The sequence below is a fragment of the Cyprinus carpio genome, chromosome B13 (genome assembly GCF_018340385.1).
Source record: "Cyprinus carpio isolate SPL01 chromosome B13, ASM1834038v1, whole genome shotgun sequence".
NCBI lineage: Eukaryota > Metazoa > Chordata > Actinopteri > Cypriniformes > Cyprinidae > Cyprinus > Cyprinus carpio.
Genome location: NC_056609.1, coordinates 26,819,614 through 26,840,626, shown reverse-complemented (window position 1 = coordinate 26,840,626; position 21,013 = coordinate 26,819,614). Strand labels below are relative to the sequence as shown.

General features: G+C 36.8%; 1 protein-coding gene across 2 annotated transcripts; it reads left to right on the top strand.

Moving 5' to 3' along the window:
* Positions 1-11,079: 11,079 nt before the first annotated feature.
* On the top strand, positions 11,080-20,569 carry LOC109073047 (KH domain-containing, RNA-binding, signal transduction-associated protein 1-like). 2 transcript variants are annotated; one of them, XR_006156334.1, is made up of 11 exons: positions 11,080-11,351; positions 12,780-12,901; positions 12,989-13,105; positions 13,185-13,331; positions 14,586-14,725; positions 14,859-15,096; positions 15,906-15,979; positions 16,213-16,271; positions 17,351-17,519; positions 19,544-19,597; positions 20,513-20,569. XR_006156334.1 is itself a non-coding variant. In XM_042737492.1 (9 exons), exons 1-9 carry the CDS (start codon positions 11,222-11,224, stop codon positions 17,452-17,454), a joined length of 1,131 nt encoding a protein of 376 aa, XP_042593426.1. In that variant the 5' UTR covers positions 11,080-11,221; the 3' UTR covers positions 17,455-18,224. The 2 variants fall into 2 exon arrangements, 1 of the variants encoding a protein (XP_042593426.1); XM_042737492.1 differs by lacking the exons at positions 19,544-19,597; positions 20,513-20,569 and having other exon boundaries at positions 17,351-18,224.
* The last annotated feature ends 444 nt before the right edge of the window (positions 20,570-21,013 follow it).

Genomic DNA, 21,013 nt, shown 5'->3' with positions numbered 1-21,013 from the left:
CACCATTCAGTTGGTTGTTCTACTCTGGTAATCACACACTGATTCTCCATGTGTTTCAATACCTGATTCACTTTTGAAAATAGGGGCAGTGGAATGCAACGGGGAGTTGACAGTGAAAAGGGCTTGGCATTTGGCTTTAGAGATATCTCATACTCTCCTTGCATTTTCCCAAGGCCCTGGAATAAATCCGTGAACTGTCTTTAACCTAACTGAAGACTATCGAGATTCACTGTATCATTTCTGAAAATAATCCCAAGAGCATGGATTGCTGGCCTTCCTAGTAGAGCCAGTTTCAATCCTGAGATCACATAAATATCTTGTGTTGTAGTTTTACGTTTTGTGCTTATTTTTACTGTGCACAAAAACTTAACCTGCAGAAAGTCTTGACCTGGTCTGAAAAGTATCTTTGACGTTTTCTGTAATTTACCAAATTTTCCTCCTTGAACAGCTCTTCCGAAACCACAGTGACGTCTGCTCCCATGTTTACTTTGAACACCACTTCTTAATCATTCACTTTAAGTTTTAAAAGCCAGGGGGCATTACTTTGCTCTGTATTGACAGTACCTAAGATTGCTATGTCACTCATGTTCCTTGTGGCTCATATTCACTTCACTTTTGCCTCTGGACCTGCAAACTTTAGCAAAATGCCCTTTTTTCCTACAAAGGTTGCAGTATGCCTGTTTTGCCAGGCAGTGAAATTTGCTGTGAGATGGAGTTTTTTAACACCTCTTGCATGGAATGGTCATTCTAGCAGGCCTCTTACTCTGCATCATGCCACGTCCTTTATTATAAGATCTTGCTGTGCACGTACAATGTCAGTATTTGTTGTAGTGTCACTTTTGAAGTTGGCTTTCAGCCCCTCTTGCTGTTTTTTTTACCAGCTCACTTTGACATATACGTATGACAGCCTTCTCTAAAGTCTAAAGATCCACCTGAAGTTGCTCTGACAGTCTTTATTATCTTTGAATCCAACAACTAATCTGTCCCAAATCATTTCACTGTATAAGTGTCCATATCCACAATGCTCTGCCAGGCAATGTAATGCTGTAATGAAATTATCTGCAGACTCTCCTGCTTTTTCTTGTCTCATGTTAAACTTTGCACGTTCAAATATTACATTTCTTCGTACAACAAAGCGCTCATTCAGTCTCTCTATGACAGTATTATACTCACTGAGCTGTTCTGATGTGAGACGTAATGATGTGAGGATGTCCTCTGCCTCATCACCCATTGTATAAATGAGAGCATTCACTTGGTTCTCTTCTGGCTGTAATTCAAGTCCAGAAGCAACTCTAAATCTTTCAAATCTTTTACTCCACTTTGGCCATTCCTCTGGTTTTGAGAAGTCAAATTTTTGCGGTGGTGGTACCTGAAACCGATCCATTTTCTCTTATTCCGCAACTTACTTTTCTGCACGTGATGAACAATCTCTTGTCTCCGAAGTTTCACATTCAATAGTGTGAGCTGCTTGCGACACTCTTGACGAAAGGGCTCTCTATGTACTCCCACGCCATTCTTGTGCAAACTTCTGACACCATGTAGCGTTAAGATGGCTGTTTGTCGAGTTTTGTGTTAAAACAGGCCAGGTGAAACGAACGTAATGACATGCAACTTTATTGTTCAAGCCTCTCGCTCCCCCACTATAGTGACATGCCAATCAGCTAATCAACTCAAAACACCTGCAAAGGTTTCCTGAGCCTTCAAAATGGTCTCTCAGTTTGGTTCATCAGTTTTGGTATCACTATGCTACATTATTTCAATCATGGGGATGACTGCTGATCTGACAAGTTTTGTCCAGAAGACAGGATCATTGACACCCTATTCACAAGGAGGGTAAGCCACAAACAATTCATTGCCAAATAACAGCTGGCTGTTCACAGAGTGCTGTATCCAAGCATGTTAACAGAAAGGTTGAGTCGAAGGTGAAAAAGTGCGTGGAAGAAAAACGTAGATGCACAACTAACCGAGAAAAAAAGTAGACACACCACGCCTTATGAGGATTGTCAAGCAAAATCGATTCAAGAATTGAGTGAACTCAGCGGTAACACAAGGAATGGACTGAGGCTGGGGTCAAGGCATCAAGAGCCACCACACACAGACCGTCATTGTAAATCAAGGAATTTGGCTACAGTTGTTGTATTCCTCTTGTTAAGCCACTCCTGAACCACAGACACGTCAGAGGTGTCTCTACCTGGGGGGCTTAAGGAGAAGAAGAACTGGACTGTTGCCCAGTGGTCCAAAGTCCTCTTTTCAGATGAGAGCATGTTTTGTATTTCATTTGGAAACCAAGGTCCTAGAGGCTCTTGGAGGAAGGGTGGAGAAGCTCATAGCCCAAGTTGCTTGGAAGTCCGAGTGTTAAGTTTCCCACAGTCCCCGTGTGATGATTTGGGTGGCAATGTCATCTGCTGGTGTTGGTCCATTGTTTGTTTTTTTTGAAAACCAAAGACAGTCACTCGCACCCAGTAATCTACATTTACCAAGAACAAATTTTTGGAGCACTTCATGCTTCCTTCGTGCTCACCAGCTTTTTGAAGATGCTGATTTCATTTCCAGCAGGATTTGGCACCCCACCCAACCCACAACCCCCCACCCCAACCACAAGGGAGAACAGTGCCCACACTGCCAAAAGCACCAAAAGTTGGTTAAATGACCATGGGGTTGGTGTGCTTGACTGGCCAGCAAACTCACCAGACCTGAACCCCAGAGAGAATCTATGAGGTATTGTCAAGAGGAAAATGAGAAACAAGAGACCAAAAAAAATGCAGATGAGCTGAAGGCCACTGTCAAAGAAACCTGGGCTTCCATACCACCTCAGCAACCCTCTACCAGTGCCACAAACTGATCACATCTCCATTACCACGCTGAATTGAGGCAGTAATTAGCGAAGCAAAAGGAGCCCCTACCAAGTATTGAGTACATGTACAGTAAATGAACATACTTTCCAGAAGGCCAACAATTCACTAAAAATGTTTTTTTATTGATCTTATGAAGTATTCTAATTTGTTGAGATAGTGAATTGGTGAAATTTCATCAAAAATCATCACAATTAAAAGAACCAAGGACTTAAACTACTTCAGTCTGTGTGCACTGAATTTATTTAATACACGAGTTTCACCACCGACTCGAACCAATCGTTGCCAAAAGTTTCACAATTTGAGTAGAATTACTGAAATAAATGAACTTTTCCATGACATTCTAATTTATTGAGATGCACCTGTATGTTTACTTGATTTTAACCAACATCTTGAGTTTCCTACAAATTTTAAATCGTTGCTGAAATATCAGAACAAATAGTTACCATAGCTAACGCAATTTAAGTAAAGTTACTCAAAATGTTCAAGATATGCTGTTACACATGCGCACTGCGGCAATTGCCCCTCGGGGGCCCACACACACAGCGCAAAAGCACACCGACTGAGGATTCAACGTGCAGAGGATCTGCTTCCATAAAATCTAGGTAAAAGCTTTTAATTTAAGTCTCGTTTTCTGATGTTTTGCTTGCTATTCCTTCCTAGATTTTGTGTAGGTTGTTGCTTGCTGTTTTGTGGAACTTCTTAGCCCATGTGAAGAATTCAAACACGTTTTGACCCCTGCGCATTATTTGAAGCGATTTCTGTTCAAACTAGTTAAGGTCTGCTTCATATCTGTAAAATTAGCTGCCTGCTTGTCTATTAATTACTATGTTATTAATTGTTTGCTAGTGATAGTCATGAGAATAAGAGTAATTTGAATCAACGCTTATGCGTCACGTTACGTTTTTACAGAATTCAAAATTCAATGAGAAGTTAACAAGACGTCAAATGGGGAGCTCCTTTTTAATGTTGTGATTGTGATATGGCACACTTGGCATATACTGTAGGTCAGAATATCTGATTCTGGACGCTGCACATTTGATTCAGGAGCTCAGAGACATGGCCGTATTCACGCTAGAGAGCACCTTATCCAATCAAAGGACAAACGGAAGAGACTGCTACATCTTCAGCCCGGTTCTTTTAAAATAATCAAATAACTCCTTTTAACTTGACATGGCCTATTTGAATACAACTATGAGTGCTAAACTGCAGTCAAGCCGTATGTGAAGAAAATAGTATGTGTGCTTATTATAATAATTACGGTAATCTGCAGGCAGTATGAAACAACAGGCATTCTGAGATTGTCAGCTAGATTTAGGAGACCCCATCACCCCCACCTCCTCAAGCAGAGCATATACGACACTAAAACGTATTTAAAAATAAGTTAACAGTCTTAGTCTTAAAATACCAAATGTTTCCATTTACATTACATAAAGACAGAAAAACTTCTATGCATTTGGTTTTGTTTGTTCAGTGTTCACTGATTTTTGATTGATGGAATAACACTTTTTTTATTATTATTTAGAATAGCAGTTGATGACTGCTGTGCAGTGGAAATGTAAGTTAAGAGCATGCTTTAGATTGTGTTTGTTTCAAGTGCCATGTTGTTGAAAATACTGCCATTACTTACATTTGTTTTTACATTGCATAGAGGATCTACTTAGATAATTCAAGATGAATGTAGAAAATGAGACTTGAATGCATTTATTTCATATCCTTCCACAGACCTGATAATTTGCTTGATAAGACCTAAATATATCGTCAGGAGCAACAGGTATTAGTTTTGTATTCCTTGATATGTAACCCCCCCCCCCCCCCCCCCCCCCCCCCCCACACACACACACACCTTCCAAAACTGGGCAGCCTCTGACTTGCATTTTATTAATCACCAAGGGCCACAGTTTCAGCTAAAAATCCTCTTTGCTCTTCTGCTGAAGAACAACAGTCACTGACATCTTAGATGGCCTGAGGGTAAGTAAATTTACAGCAAACTTTTTATTTTTTGTGTGAACTATTCCTTTAACTAAGCCATATGATGATTCAGATTCTATTTTTTCCCATTTGCATACTCATTTGAGGGAGAAACAAGAAAGTTCAGTGTCCTTCCCCAAAGACATTTTAATTTAATACAAATGTGTATTTAAATTCCCTTGATGACTTTTCAGTGAAAGTCTCTCTTCAAAACCTCCCCCCCCCCCCTTTTCAATACCCAGAGTTAGTGTTGTCACGGTACCAAAATTTCAGTATTCGGTACCGATACCAGTGAAAATCCATGGTTCTCGGTACCAATTTCGGTACCAAAGCAAAACACAAAAATATGAATATGCTAATAAAAAAAAAAAACACTTTTATATCACTAAAAAAAAAAAACCAATGCCATTCTTTATACTTATTTACAATTGTGTTTAAAGTTTTTCTACAAGTAATATAATTATGAAAAACAGTAAACAAGTTTCACCCAAATTTAATTTGCCTTTTAATTAATGAAATTTAATCACATTTTATTTTTTGTTATAAAAAGGGGAATTGCTATTAAAATTAAAACATGGAAGAAATATTGTGTGATTTAATTCTTTAAAAAAATAAAGTTTTATTAATTTTTCAACAGTAGTAGCAGTATCACATACATTATACTAAATAATAGTAATATTTCTAGCACAATGCCTTTATGTAAAAATTGACTTTTATTTTGACGGGTTGCAGTGTTTCCCGCAGCCTTACACTCACCCGCCCCCATATATACATATATATATGCAAATTCATTTTCTGCCAGCAGGAGGCGCTTTAAGAGCGGGAGAGGTACAGGATTCTCCGGTGACGGCTGCAAAGCAGCGCTGAGCTCACAAACGCTGCCTTATCAAGCATTACATGCAAAATGAAATGAAAATGAAATCGAAAATTTTCTAAATACAGTCGGTTTCCTTCTGAAATACAGTGATATAAAAACACCCGCGCCGGTTTTTGATTTTTAAACGTGCATTGCTCATGTTTATTCAATGAAGTCAAAGCCTTTTGGAAAATCTGTTTGTGGCGGTCAGTTTTGATATTGTAATAAATCAATGTGTGGGAAACCCTGGGTTGCCGTGAATATCTTTAAATTGACACTGGTTTTACTCAAATGAAACGGTAAAATGCTTGTGAAGTGACTCAGAACAGTTCTGGTGATGTTGTTTATGTATTTATGTCCTCATTGAGACGCAGATGCTGAAATTACTGCACGCGTCACGCGTGTTATGTAGTAAACAACCCGCACGTCTCTGCCATTCATTCATTCATTCACACAGAGACGCGCAGAACATGCCGGGTTCATATTTCAACCAACTTTTGCGGCTTAACATTTACAGATACTGGTCCATATGGAGATTTGAATTGATTCATTTATGATAACTTTGACAAATTCCGTGACTGTCCATATTAAAATGTAAGTTTCATTTTCATGACTGGATTTTGAGATTCCGTCCGCGTTTTCTGCTTCGCGGAAATCATAGCGCTGTATGCATCAAGAACTGGGTTGACCGGGTACTCGGTACCACCGGTACTTAAAGAAACCTGGTACCGTGACATTTTCATTCTACCGACTTGGTACCGAAGTACGTTACCGGGTCTTTTGACAACACTACCCAGAGTGTTTTGGATTATCTTCCATTGGTGGTTAATAGCCACTCCATGTTTGTTCTTAGATCTTTGCAGAGTTCAGTCGCATATCTCAGATCTGAGATCTGTGGAGGAGGAACCAGAGGAATTTTAAAGGATGTGCATTGTAAGTATTATAGAATTTTCTGCTCTCATCATTTTGTTTTATTCAATGAGAATATAGGCCAGATTATGAAAAATTATAAAAGGTTCTAGGTATACTTTTTGTAATTTTGCAGTAGATGCTATATTTGTCTTTCATGAAACAAATGTGTGTTGGAGCAGGGTTGGAACAAAACTCTGGCTCTGGCCCTCCAGGAAATGAGTTTGACAGACCTGCCTCAAATTGATGAATTTGTGTTGACTGATCACAAACAAACTTGTCAGCATAACACACTTTACACACTTTGAATTAAAGGGTTAGACTAGTTCACCCAAAAATTAAAATTAGCTCATGATTTACTCACCTTCAAGGCATCCTAGGTGTATATGTCTTTCTTCTTTCAATGAATAAAGGGCTCCCGTAGTGAATCAATATGGTTTTGTAAGAAAAATATCCATATTTAAAAAAATTTCATCCATACGTGCAAGCCGTTCCAGGCGGATGACGTATGTGCAGTGCATGCGGCGGTGACTAGTGATGACCACGGAAGAGCAGAGGACAGAGAGCAAAACCAAACACTGGTTACAAATTAGAAGCACAAAATGAGGATCTATAAAGAAAAATGTCAGAGGATTTTGATATAAGCCAAGAGGAGAGGTTTTCCATTGCTAAAGTAAGGAAACTTTGCTTCCTTTGATCCTGTAAACAAACTCATGAGACTAGCATATTCTCACCAGCACGTGCACTACGCATACGTCCTCCGTCATCTGCCCAGAACGGTTTGCACGTACGACAGTATGCATAAGCTAGAGAAAGCAGTTTATAACATTTAAATTATGGATGTTTTTCTTACAAAAACGCATGGATTCGCTACAGGAGGCCTTTATATCTTAAGTAAGACTAGTAAATAATCTGGAGTATGTTAACAAGAAATGACATTAAACTAACTTGATATTTATTACTTAGTTTACTCAGGAAGAGTTTGCTTTTTTTACTTTAAACTGATTATTAAATTAGCTTTCTTTAATTTTTCGGTGTACTTTGCCAAAATAAGGCAATCAGTTTCCAACCTTTTTTTAAGTAAACTGAACTAGTTAGGGATTACAGTGCAGTGGGTGCATGTAGAATGTGCTCCTGCTGCGGAAAAACAGAAGAATGTGTCTGGATAAGCAATTGTTTGTTATATGTCCCTTGGAGGAGTAGCTTTGGAAGGATTGACTGTTTTCTATCAGAGTGTATTGCCAGACCCTGTCCTATTCAAGAGAATGGGATGGATCCAATCATTGGGTATATGAAGAGCCTCTGTTTTTCAGTCCACTTATCTCTGTTGAGTTGTTGTGCTCTGCCACTGTTAGGTCGGCAATATTCTCCAAAATATGCCATCTACGCAGGGGACTGAGCTGGATACCTGTTGAGGAATTGGCACATAATGTGGAATTCAGGTCTGAACGCTTTATCAAGAAGTTGTTACATGATTTTGAGGAGGCCTTCTCTGTTCCAATAAGAGATTTTATGAAAGTTTCTCCTGTGGAGAATTGTAATGCTGGAGTTAAAGCTCGTTTTCCTGAATTGCATGTTTCCATAAAAAAGAAGACTGGCAGGAAGATGACAGAAAATGATTTTCTATGGACTTACTGGAATTGAATCTTTTTAATATTTTGAGAAGACAAACACTTTACAGAGCTTGTGTAAAAACCATCAACTATCAACATCTAAAAAATGTAAGAGACATTAAATGGACAACAGTGTTTGAATCAGGCTCTTCCCCGAAAGGTAGCTGGCGGTCCCTGTACAAAGACCCATTGAAAAGATGGTGGGTGACCTTCAGTGGAGAATCATACATGGGATTTTAGCTACAAACAGACACAAAGCACTCCTTAATGTCTCGGATGATGAGGGTTGTCCTTTTTGTGGGGTGTCTTGGAAGTGTGGAAATCTTAATCAAGCATTGTTTATTTCTGGTCCTAAATATTTCAACAAAATATAAAGCCAAAGTGGTTTTATTAAACTTATTGTATGGTGCAACAAAGTTAGTAATCTGGTGTACAAGGAAAAATAAAGTAGAAGGGAGGTAAAGTGATGGAATATGCTTATTATAGCCTCATTTAATGATGTAAATTATTTTTTCATGTTTGGGGCGATGATGGTTTAATACGTGAAGCTGATGGTCATGGAGGTTTTGTGTTTAATTTATGAGTGTTTAAGTGTTTTTATTATTATAATTATTTTTGGCCGTGTGTGTGTGTGTGTGTTTTACTACTACTTATCCCTAGACTGGGGAGGTATGTAATAAGTAAAATAGCAAAGTAAGAGACAACAAAATCCAATAAGTCGAAGGACAGAAGGCATTTAGTAGATTGTGAACAACAGAACTTCCCATGTCTGATATGATACTGTGGGACACAGTCAACATCCAGATTAGGTAAAAACATACAGGGTTGTGTTTCTTTAAAGCATCATGAGAAGCTGATCATAGAGAACATTGGTAGCAATGGATCTGTGATGTACTTCAGCTTCCAATGCTTCTGAGAAACGCAGCCCAGATTTTTGATATGAAAACTGGGGATATTGTCTAGTTTTGTTATCCAAAAACTGACAAAAAAAAAACACAAAAAAAACACTTTATACCATACTGACTGTGTCAGAGCAGCTTTATAGTGTCAACAGGAAAATAGTTTGTCGATAACACAAGAGAACAATGACAAAGAGGCTTTATTCCAGCTAAATCAATTCATTGATGTCATCATCCAGTTTGACTCACTTCCAATAGTGTCTGTGCAATCAAACGCCCCCAATTAAGCAAGCCAAATGCAACAGTCACAAGGAAGCAGGAAAACTCAATTGGTGACAGATGGGAGAAAAAACCTTGATGGAAACCAGGCTCAGTCGTAAAGTCACATTTAAAAATAACTATTTAAATATGTGACCGTTTCCGCTTAAAATGTATGAGGCACACTCATTTCCCTAGTCTACAAAAACAGACACTGAAGTAGAAAAATTGGAAAGAACAAAGTCAGTAATCAACTCTTGCTATTTGCTTTTTATGGAAATAAAAAAAAAAAAAAACACACACTGTCTTTGTCCAGAAACACAATGGCCTTAAATTGGCATGTCTGACCATATTCTGGTACAAATCTGCTCATGATAAGTGCAAAACTCTGCTTTTATAAAGCATTTTCTTAGACTATTGTATTCAGGAGATCTACTCGCGTTCCCAAGCACCCATTAATCTGTTGTCCTGTGCCAGATGTGTTGTAAACTGCCCCATTTATGCTTCTTTGTCCACGCCCTGCTCACATTCACACTCTTACCCTGTGTGAAACACATCGAAATGCTCTAATCAATATTCTTTTGTCTCAAATTTTAATAACAATCCGTCTCATCAACATCAGTCTCTATTCAGCATCTACTCATCGCTGCCTTTCTAATGCCAATCTTTAAATGCTACAAAGTGTATAAAACTATTTTTTTCACCTAGTCTTTTGTGGATTGTCTTCATAGAATTAAACAGATTATAAAAGTATTTTAAGATCGAGGGTGATGATTACAGGGTCACTTAAATACTAAATTCATGTCTTTTTTTTTTTTTTTTTTTTTTTTTACACATGTCTTTTTTTTTTTTTTTTCTTTTTTTTTTTTAATGGTTGTGATTCCATATAGGCTACTATTTTTGTGAATAGCAATATATTTGTAGTTCAAACTGACCCTAATTGTTTTTATTACCATTTTCCCAAAAACCACACTATGAAAGATAGTTAATATTAACCACTACAAATAGCAAACTGATCAGTTTTTTTTAACAAAACTGATTATATATATATATATATATACAAAAACAATATGAGAAAACAATGAATAAAACTGTATTTATTTTATTTTTTTATTTTTACATTTTAGTTGTATTTAATATTTTTAACCCTGGACCACAAAACCCGTCATAAGTAACATGGGTATATTATTTTATAGCAATAGCTAACAATACATTGAATATGTCAAAATTATCGATTTTTCATTTATATATAAAAAAAATTAATAATAAATAAAATCTTTAGGTTATTAAGTAAAGATCATGTTCCATTTAGATATTTTGAAAATTTCCTACTGTAAATATATCAAAACTTAATTTGAGATTAGTAGCCTAATATGCATTGCTAAGAACTTGATTGGACAACTTCAAAGGCGATTTAGATTCCATATTTTCAAATAGTTTCTCAGCCAAATATTGTTCTGTCTAACAAACCACACATCAATAGAAAGCTTTTTTATTCAGATTAATCAAAAATTGACCCTTAAGACTGGTTTTGTGTCCCAGGGTCACATTTTAATTTCCACATTTTCACATTTAATTTTTCCCCCTCACGATGAGCCTAAGCTACAGCATAGTCGCCTGACATCTGTTACTTTTCTCAGCGCTGATCAGGAACGGCCAATCAAAACCGGTACCCCTCCACCACAGCTCTTTTAATACTGAAACAGAAGCGGGTTTCGCCATGTGACGTCACTTCCACCTGCGCCATTAGCCGCCGTTTCCTTTGTTAGGATAAGTAGAAAAGCTTGGGCACGCGTTTCCAGCTCCACTCTCTTGCACTTGCTGTTTGAGTTCTCCGCAGAAGTCCTGTAACCCGTGAGCAACATGGATATTAATAACAGCAACGCCAAGCGTAAGAACAGCGCCGGAGACAGTAAATATCTGCCGGAGTTACTGGCGGAGAAAGACAGCCTGGACTCCTCTTTCACGCACGCCATGAAGCTCCTCTCTGCGGGTAAGCGCTTCTTCATTCACCATTAAACAATTCACGAAGAACTCGTGCCTGCAGCTTCTGTTAATCTTATTAATATAATAATAGTGAAGTCCGGACTTTTGACCGCTGGTTAGTTCATATTCAGCACGTGCGTCGGTCAAATGCGCGGTGCAGGCCGCGCGCACTGGATTTGGTCGTTTGGGCCTTGTTGCGTTTTCCTTGTTCGTGTTTTGTTTTATGCTCTGCTGTAATTCGAGTTTTGTAATATTTTGCATTTTGGAGATGTGCAAAGTAATTTTCACCGTAGACTGTAAAAATAAAATAAAAAGCCCCCTACACGCTCAGCGCAGGGGCGTTTGGCTCACACCCTATAATCGCCATGATACGAATAGGATAACATTGGGTCAAATTGTAATTTTTTTTATTTTTTATTTATTTATTTTTTGAAGTCATTGTTGTAAGATTTGGCCTGAGGGGCATGATTTTGCACACATGCAAAGTGAATGTGCATGCTATTTTAATAGAGAATAACATGCATGTGGCATCTCCAGGTGCATTTAGACCCATTACACATGATAGGGAACAGCATGTTTGAAGATTTATTTTCTTTCCCGAAAGTTGCGTGTATGTGGCTTACTTTAGCCAGCATCGTTTGCATTTCCTTTGTGGAGAAAGGCAATCCCAGGATGCATTGTTTCAAGCTCTGTGGGAGGGAGGAGAATCCCAGGATTGCAGACAATGCAAGATAAACGTGGGTAATAATTTAACCAATTCTGTACCGACAATCAATAAAATAAGCATCATTTAGTTTTTTTATGCAAAACGTGTTATGTATTTAATAATAGTTAGGGCATTCCACTGATTCCAAAATGTGCAAATAGTTTTTTCCCTTCAATTTCATTGAATACCTGGATTTTCCCACAGCCTTTGGTTTTGTCTTTGTTTCTTGAAGCGGAGACAATAGCTACGTTGTTATTGTTGATGTTATTAATAAGACTGATATTTTTCTCTCTTAGTATTGTTTTTATTGAATTATCAATTGTGTTTCTGTAACTTTCTTGAGTGTAAAAGCCCTGCACACTTGCATTGTTGCATTAGTATATCGTGTTTGATTCCTTGATAGTCAAGTTTGCCTGTGATGCATTGCATAGAAAATGTCTTATGGTTTCAACCAGAAACCCGTCAACATTTTAAAACCATAATTTTATGCTTGCTTACATCCAATAAATGGATTGATACATGTAATGGAAATGAAAGTCTGACCAGTCATCTGTGGTTTGGTCCACCCTGACAGTAACTGGTTCCATGTGACAACACTGCATTTGCAAATTACTGGTTGCTATGCTATGAATTATTTTTGCCCCTAGACATTTAGTCAGTGCTCATGACAAAGTAAAAGTTTGCAGTCTGCAGTGAAGCTCTGAGCTTATCTTGTGTTTTCTTTTGCAGAGATTGAAAGGGTCCAGAAAGGTGAGCCTAAAAAAGAATCTGAGACGTATCTGGATCTGTTTACCGCCAAGAACGTGAGGGTGAAAGAGAGAGTGCTCATTCCTGTAAAACAATACCCTCGGGTAAGTCGTTACCCTCTGTCTGAGTTTTGTCTGTACATTGCAGTGATCTGTTGTTGGTTAATACATAATCTCCATATTTCCTCTCAGTTCAATTTTGTGGGAAAGATTCTGGGGCCGCAGGGCAGCACCATCAAACGTCTGCAGGAGGACACCGGCGCAAAGATCTCAGTGCTGGGCAAAGGATCCATGAGAGATAAGAACAAGGTAATGAACCGGGCTGCGTCACTAATGTGTTTACTACTAAATGACCTGGTTACTAAAGGTTAAACTGTGAAACCTGCAGGAAGAGGAGCTGAGGAAGGGTGGAGATCCGAAGTATGCACACTTGGCCATGGAGCTGCACGTGCACATCGAGGTTTTTGCTCCAATTCCGGATTGTTATCTGCGTATGGCTCATGCCATGGATGAGGTCAAGAAGTTCCTAATGCCTGTAAGTGTGAACGCAAGCAAATTGGTGCTTTAAAAAACAAATGTCTAGTAAAATTCTCAGAAGTGGAAGTTTGTTGGATAAACTGGTGAACAGAATTTTTTTTTTTTCTTTTAGCGTTCCCATTTGCTCCACTAACAAAAGTGGGGGGAGAAAAATCAATGATAGCATTTCTGTGGCTAAAGTAATTAATTAAAAAAAATATTGAGAATGAATTTACATTGATCAGAAAAGAGAAAGTTGTCAAATTTGCCATCGCTCCCATCAGCTTTATTATTAGAAACACGGGTGTTTGCTAGTGTTCTGTAATTTAATGCCAACGTATTAGAACAAAGTATAGTGTTATGAATGTCCATTACTTATGTTTTTAAAAAGAAAATATAAAAAAAATACAATGTTAATAACTAGAAATGTCATCACAGTCTGTGAAAACCGTTTTTTTTTTTTATTATTATTATTGTCTAAATTAGGGATGTGCCGGTACGAGTATCAGTATGAACTGTTCACAGGGCAGATTCCAAATGGAAGTGATTATCCCTATTCCCTTGAAGTGGGGACTTTGGAGTGAGCCGGACACGTGTTTGTCATTATGTAGCATTTTGAAATGCACTTGGCAAAGGGAGCAATGTTACTTCCTCGCTATTTTCAGCTGTTATGTTCCCGTGACAGCGCAGCATGGTGTCTGTCAGCAGATGTTGCTGTTTTTAGTGTCTCTTTGTTGTTAGCATAACTGTTGCAAATAAACATTTTCTATTTTTTTAAGTTTTTAAAATGCTGTACAAAAACTTTTTTAAAATATAAAATGTAATTTTTTATTTTATGCTGGTGTCCATCAGCAAATCTGCTGACTGTTGCGTTGCCATGGGAACATGCCAGCTGAAGATGAGGAAATAAGTTCGCTCCCTTTGCCAAGTGCATTCCAAAATACTACATAATAACATTCCAAAGTCCCCATTTCAAGGGAATAGGGATGATCACTTTCATTTGGAATTTGCCCTGTGAATCATTCGGTACAGATACTCGTACAGGCACGTCTCTAGTCTAAATGGAAATTAACTTAAAAAAAAAAAAAAAGTAGCGTTAATAACTCAATTTAACATTGTTGGAACTACACGCACATTTATATTCACATATATAACTTCTATCTTTTAATGGACATTCACTGGAGCACTAATGAATCTGCTGTTTAAATCCATTTGAAACTCTTTAATAATTGTTAACTGATCGGCCTGTTTTATCCTTTTCCTTGTGTGTCAGGTGGAAGGGCTTGAGGAGATGCACCCGGATGCATTCATGGATCCAGGGTTTCTGAACGGCTCTCAGGATATTCATGGCCCTGGCAGAGGTCTCCCTCATGGCCGAGGCCGTGGTGGCCCACCACCCCCAATGGGACCTAGGTGAGAGAACTATATCAAACATATAGCCTCTGTTACACAACGTGCATCTCTTAATATAATTCTCTCACGTAATGTGAACAATCGTAAGTATTTGGAGTATGTGTAGTAATTCATATATATATTTTACCCAAAGGGGTCGTGGTATGCCGCCTCGTGGAGCACCACGTGGAGGAGCACCAAGAGGAGGTCCAGGGCGTGGAGCTGCAGCGAGGGGGGCCCCCGCCGGAAGAGGTGGTCCTCCATCCCAAACACCAGCCAGAGGAGGCACAGCCGCTCGCTCAAGACCACCAGCCTCGACTCAGAGGATGACACCAGCAACCGCTCTCTCCCACCAACAGCACCCAGCCAAACCTGAAACCTACGGGGAATATGTAAGTTAATATCCACAACACCACTGTTAACTGTTATATATTTATACTGCCTTTCAGAAGTTTGGGTTCAGGAAGCTTTTTTTTTCTTTCAGATTAAATTGATCAAAGTGACAGACATTTAGAATGTTAGAAATATTTCTGTTCCAATTAAATGTTGTTCTTTTGACCTTTCTGTTCATTAAACAACCGTGCAAAACATCATTTTTCATAAAACGCACATCACATTCAGCCTTGCATCACAGGAGTAAACTGCATTTTGAAATGGTAGTATAGAATTTTTTCACAATATACTTTATTTTTTTTACAATTTTTAATAAAAAAAAAAAACATTCAGTTTTAGTGAACAAGACTTTTAAATTACAAAAAAAAAGAGGAAATCGTAACAACCCCAAACTTATGAATGGTCATGTACTACAAGACCCTTTGGCACATGGTTTTATAATTAAATTTACATTTTGGTGCAATACTAGTTTGTGACTGCATTTCCTCTTATTTGACTACAAAAACTCATTTAGACTTAAGTAACCAACCAGTCTGTTGGACTCGGCCAGTATTTTGTTAAACTTAAATTCAAAAAGCCAGTTAAAAGAACGATTTGTCTGTGAATCAGACCACACTGGTAGCTCTGTATGCATATTTTTTTTGCTCTGCATTTAGCATTAGAAGAGTCTTTTATTGTATTTCTTTCGCTACCACTTTGTAGAAACGGGCGTTTCCTATTTTCAATGAAAAGACCAAAAACTTTGCAAATATGCTATAGAAATATTTTTAGCTCGTGATGCATCTCCATGTGTTCTGTGTTTTCTCAGGCATATGAAGAACCATACGCAGAGCCTTCCTATGAAGGGTATGAGAGCTACTACAGTCAGCCTGCTCCACAGCAGTGAGTGCTGTTTTTTTCCTCTAAATTTGTAGTGACTTCTTTCTTTGATCCCCTTTAATAATATATATTTTTTTTTTTATGAGTCTCTTCATGCATTTCCAAGTTTCAGGATCACTGAGCACAGTTTCTCAGAAGCCATGTAGTTTGCTTCCCATCCAAAGTCTTGCCTTGAATTAATTTTAGAACTTTGTACAAAACTGCCTTTAAAATTTTTTTTTTTTCCTCTTCCACAGAGACACAGAGTATTATGATTACGGTCACGGAGAGGCACAAGAAACTTACGAGTCTTACAGTAAGACATTTTCTCATTTCCGCATGCATCGAGTGAAATGTGCAGCTTTTTTGGCACATCTTTGAGACAATACAGCCAGATTATACTACTAGGGCCCTATGAAATCAGTTTTTTTTTCTTCTAAATTCAGTTTTATTTCTTTCCAAATTCAGGTTTCAGTTTTAATTTTTCTTGACTCCTTTTTTTAATAGTTTAATAAAAAATGTATTAATCAAATAGCATGTCTAATTAAAATCATGAAAAATGTAAATTTTCATACCAGTTTAAGTTTAACAAAAATACATGTTTAGGGCTCTATGGCTCTGTTTTAGCAAGTCTAATTTAAATGCATAAAACAATCTTAAGTTTCTTTTTTCCCTCAGGAATTTTTTTTTACATTTTTTCTTTATCAAATGAATAGTAGTCTTTCTTTTATGACTTAGGCAAAACTGACTTTTGTTAAACATTACAGTTCTGTGTATTAGATTTAAATAAATCAAATGTTTGTTTTATTATTGTAGTAGCAGCAAGACTTTTATTTTGACTGATTGCCGTGAATACCTTTACAGTTCTGTGTATGTGATGTGAAGCTAGTTTTACTTAAATCAAACGATCAAATGCTCATGAAGTGATTCTTAGAGCAGTTCTGGAGATGTTGTTCATGTGTTTGTCACTGTGAGTGTCAGTGGTGTGCATTATGTGTGTAGGCAACATGAAACCGTGCATCTGCGCAATTCATTAGACATGCAGGATTCATATTTAAATAGACTTTTGCGGCTTAATATGTACAGATACTAGTCCATATCGCGATTTGATGTTTAATGACCTACTTTTAATTCATTTGAAATTTGACAAATTCAGTGACATTCCGCGTTAAACTGTGAATTCCGTTTTTATGACTGGATTCCATGATTCCGTCTGCGTTTTCTGCATCGTGGAAATCATAGGGCCCTATACTACAGACTCTAATGTAAAACCTCTATCATGCTTAGACTACAGCATAAACCCGTGACAGATGCCAGGAACACACTATGTAAGATGCACTAAACTATCCTGCTGTCTTAGTTGTTTATGTTAAGGATGTGTGTTTGTATTTCTAGCTGAAGATGACTGGGAGGGCGGAGCTTGGGGCGGCGCTGGTGGAAAGGCTCCGGCTGCCCGACAGGGCAAAACGTTTCGGGAACATCCATATGGCAGATACTGAGAGCTGTTCGTCACTACGGTTGCCTGGCAACTTCCTCCCCTCCTAACCTCTTGTAACCACCTAAAGTAATTCTAGTTGTTATTTTTGTATTCCGTTTTGGTTAAGAATCCTTTTTAATATTCTGAATCTACTCTAAGTTCGACGTGACACATTTTAGATTTGCAATTATATGCTGTGCTTATTCTCTTTGGAATTTTTTTTTTTTTTGCTGTTTTTCATTTATTTTAATGCTTTAGTGTTTCTTCTGAAAAAGTTGATACCTGAATGCTAGATAATTAGCTGATGGCCATGTGTAAAATGACTTTCTAAAAAGAAGAAAACTGCTTGTTAATGTCACTTATTCCAAATGCGCTTTTGCAAGGCACAACAAAAACTCTTTGAGGAATGCACAAAAATATTAGTTCCTGTACAAACCAACATGTTACTTATTTTTCAAAGAACATATTCCATTTGGTTTGAGGCTATTTATTGTTGAAAGTCTCGTAAAAACATTAAAACTTCGCATCTACTGATTCGTTTTGTTAAATGAGCAAAACAAATATCGCAAAGTTTGTAGTTTACTTGTAGTCTGACGAAAAGTACAACTCTCTCAAATCTTTGTACGTACAATACTCAAATATTAGAAACTTGTTCTTTGGTGTTTATAGGTTTGCAGTTTCCGAAATATTAGCAAAATTGTGTGCATTTCCTAACTAGGGAACTAAATATGTCCATAATGTCTCCCTGTCAGTTTGTCAATAAAGCATAGTTTTCTTTTACAGCCTTCAAAACTTTTGTATTTGACTTTTATTAAAGTGCTAATATTCATCCCATATAAAACTGTAAAACTGTCCAAATTCTGCATGCAGCTTATAACATCACAACATTTAGATAGAAAACTTGTTTTACTCACTCAATGCTGTTCAAAATATATTGTGTATAAACCGTTGATTAAATAGTCAGCAATTATTTATCAAGTAGATCGTGAAAAATGTGCATATTATGTCTTGTACAGGAACAATTGACCTCAATATTATTAAAGACAAATATTTCCAAAATGTTACCTTGGTTCACCCAACAAGCTTATCTCAATTTTCTTTCATCATTGTAAAGGGGTCATATCTTTAAGCTGTTCCTTCAGCTTTTGAATGTTAATACTATGGAAACATGTTGTAACGTTTAGGACTCAAAACTAAGTAAAAATGTAATCACTTTAATTAGTGTGAACTAAATGTCTGCCTGTTTTTGGTGCAAAAACAAGTGGATTTGATTAAATATGACCCCTTTAACAAATAGTAGTCAAACTATTCAACATTAACAATGATTTATACACAATACTAAGAAAATCCTGGAATTTCTTTAATGTGTTTATACCTGTTTTAAAAGCAATAACCCTGTTGCAACCTTGCATCAGGGTCACTAAATCCCTCTGATGTCGCAGAGACTCTACATATGTCTTCTATTGAAAGGATCTTGAGGTAAGACCTGCAGAGTCACCTCTAAAAGTGCAGATAGATTCCCCTTTTTAAAAGGTAAAGTATACATGCACAAAACAATTTAGATGTTTGGTGCTCTGGTAATTTTCGTGCAAAAGAAAAGGAATATGTATGGTTCAACTAAATCACGAAGCACAAAGGCTTTTGTAGCTCAGGAAGAAAGTTTGACCATGAAGATGATTCAAATGTTGCATTCGCTGATTTAAAAAAAAAAAATAATTGAAAAGGCGTAAAGTGTAATGCAAGCTTCAAAAAAGGTAATATCAACCCTAAATTTCTCTATTAGCACATGTTCATTTACTCATTTCTACCCAATCATTGCAAATTCAAAAGTCAATATTCCTAAACCTGGCTAACGCATCCTAAAACTTTTTTTTTTAAACTTAGTGTGTTGTTTTATATACAAAACTCATATTAAAAAAAAAAAATATATTATATTTTTTTCAAAAACACACCTCAAAGTGTTCTTGTAGCTATACAAAATAGACAAATGTCCTCAAATCTAACAAGCATGTAATGAGATGTGTGTAGAGATTGACTTTGTGATGTGTTTGTGAAAGTGAGTTGTTGATTTGTGAGGTCTTGTGTACTAACTTATCTTTTGTGTTGCTCAGCGACTGATGCCGAGAGGTTCTTTCCAGGCAGGCTTTACCAGGCAGCTGCTACAGGTGAATTGTTTGTGTGTGTGTGTATATAAATAATTAACGACTTGCAAGCATGCAATATTTTAAGCAAGCAAATGCAAAAAAAAACCCTAATAAATTTTACATAACTAAAAATTCTATATTTATATTCATATATATATTAATAAAATTTTTAAATATAGTTTAGTCAAGATGTGTATACGAAACTGTATATTTGGTCAAAATGGCTTACAAATCTGTTATTATCACCAAATCTTGGATTCATCTTGGTCAACTTGTTTTCTTTCAATTAGCAAAGGTTTTGCATTTCTTTTTGGAATGGGTCAAAACCTCATTACTGGGAACTGAGCCTGTGCTCAGTTTTTGAGTGAAAATGCATTATTTTCTAATTTTAGCATTCATTCAAAAGCTGCAGGCTAAGATCAGTCAGTAAAAAGAAATGAATCCAATCTTTAAATGGTATGGCAAAGGAATTTAAGATGGCTTTTTTTTTTTTTTTGTAGGCCAATCACACAAGTGTAACCAGGTGGAAAAAAGATCTAAAAATTCTGTGAGCAGGTAGCCTGTCTTGATCAAAATGATTTTAATACAACTGATTTAGGATGTAAGCATAGCCAGTACATAAACTTTGATGAGTAGTCAAATACGGATTCAAGTCTTTTTAGACCTCATGTTTCAAGGTTTGGTAACCCATGTGACAAAGGTCTATTTTGCTTTTGTCCTGTTAAGCTTCGTTTATATGCATGGTTCTCTTTTTTTTATTTGAGGGGCCAAATATCACATTATTTTTTTTAAACCTGCGACACATGCAAAAACATCCTGCAGAAACTGTGTTGGTTCTTGGCAACTGGTTACAACAGCTTCAACATTTTAATTAGTTTTCTTGCGAGTTATTATGTTGCAGGCTTTACTGGTCTTAGTTCTCTTTGTATGTTGCAGGCTTTTGGTGTAATTTTGTACCGAGGAGGAAAACTATATAAACTATTTATACAATCAATTATCACACATTAATAAATTATTCTTACTTTTAGTATTCATCAATGTAGAGATCCTTAATTTTAAAGGGGGGTAAATTGTTACAATTTATACATGCTAAATTCTGTCATTTTTTTTTTTAATACTATTTATCCCAGATAAAGATGGTATAGGGCAGTTTCCGAGATTAAAGTTGTGTAAATGACACTAATTGTTATACTAAATCTGAATTCGTTTTTTTTGACAAGAAGTGTATAGTTTCAAGAGTGCTTACATTTTAATTAGTTCTCTTTGAGCTGCAGGTCTTTGGCTTGTAATTTTGTACGAGGAGGGTTTTTTTTAAATCACTTGCCTAGGATGTTTAGTCTACTTTTTTTTTAAAAAAAAATTACCTTAGTTAATACATGTTTTTTTGATCCCAATAAAAGTTTTATATAATTTGGGGAGATTTGTAGCAATTAAAAA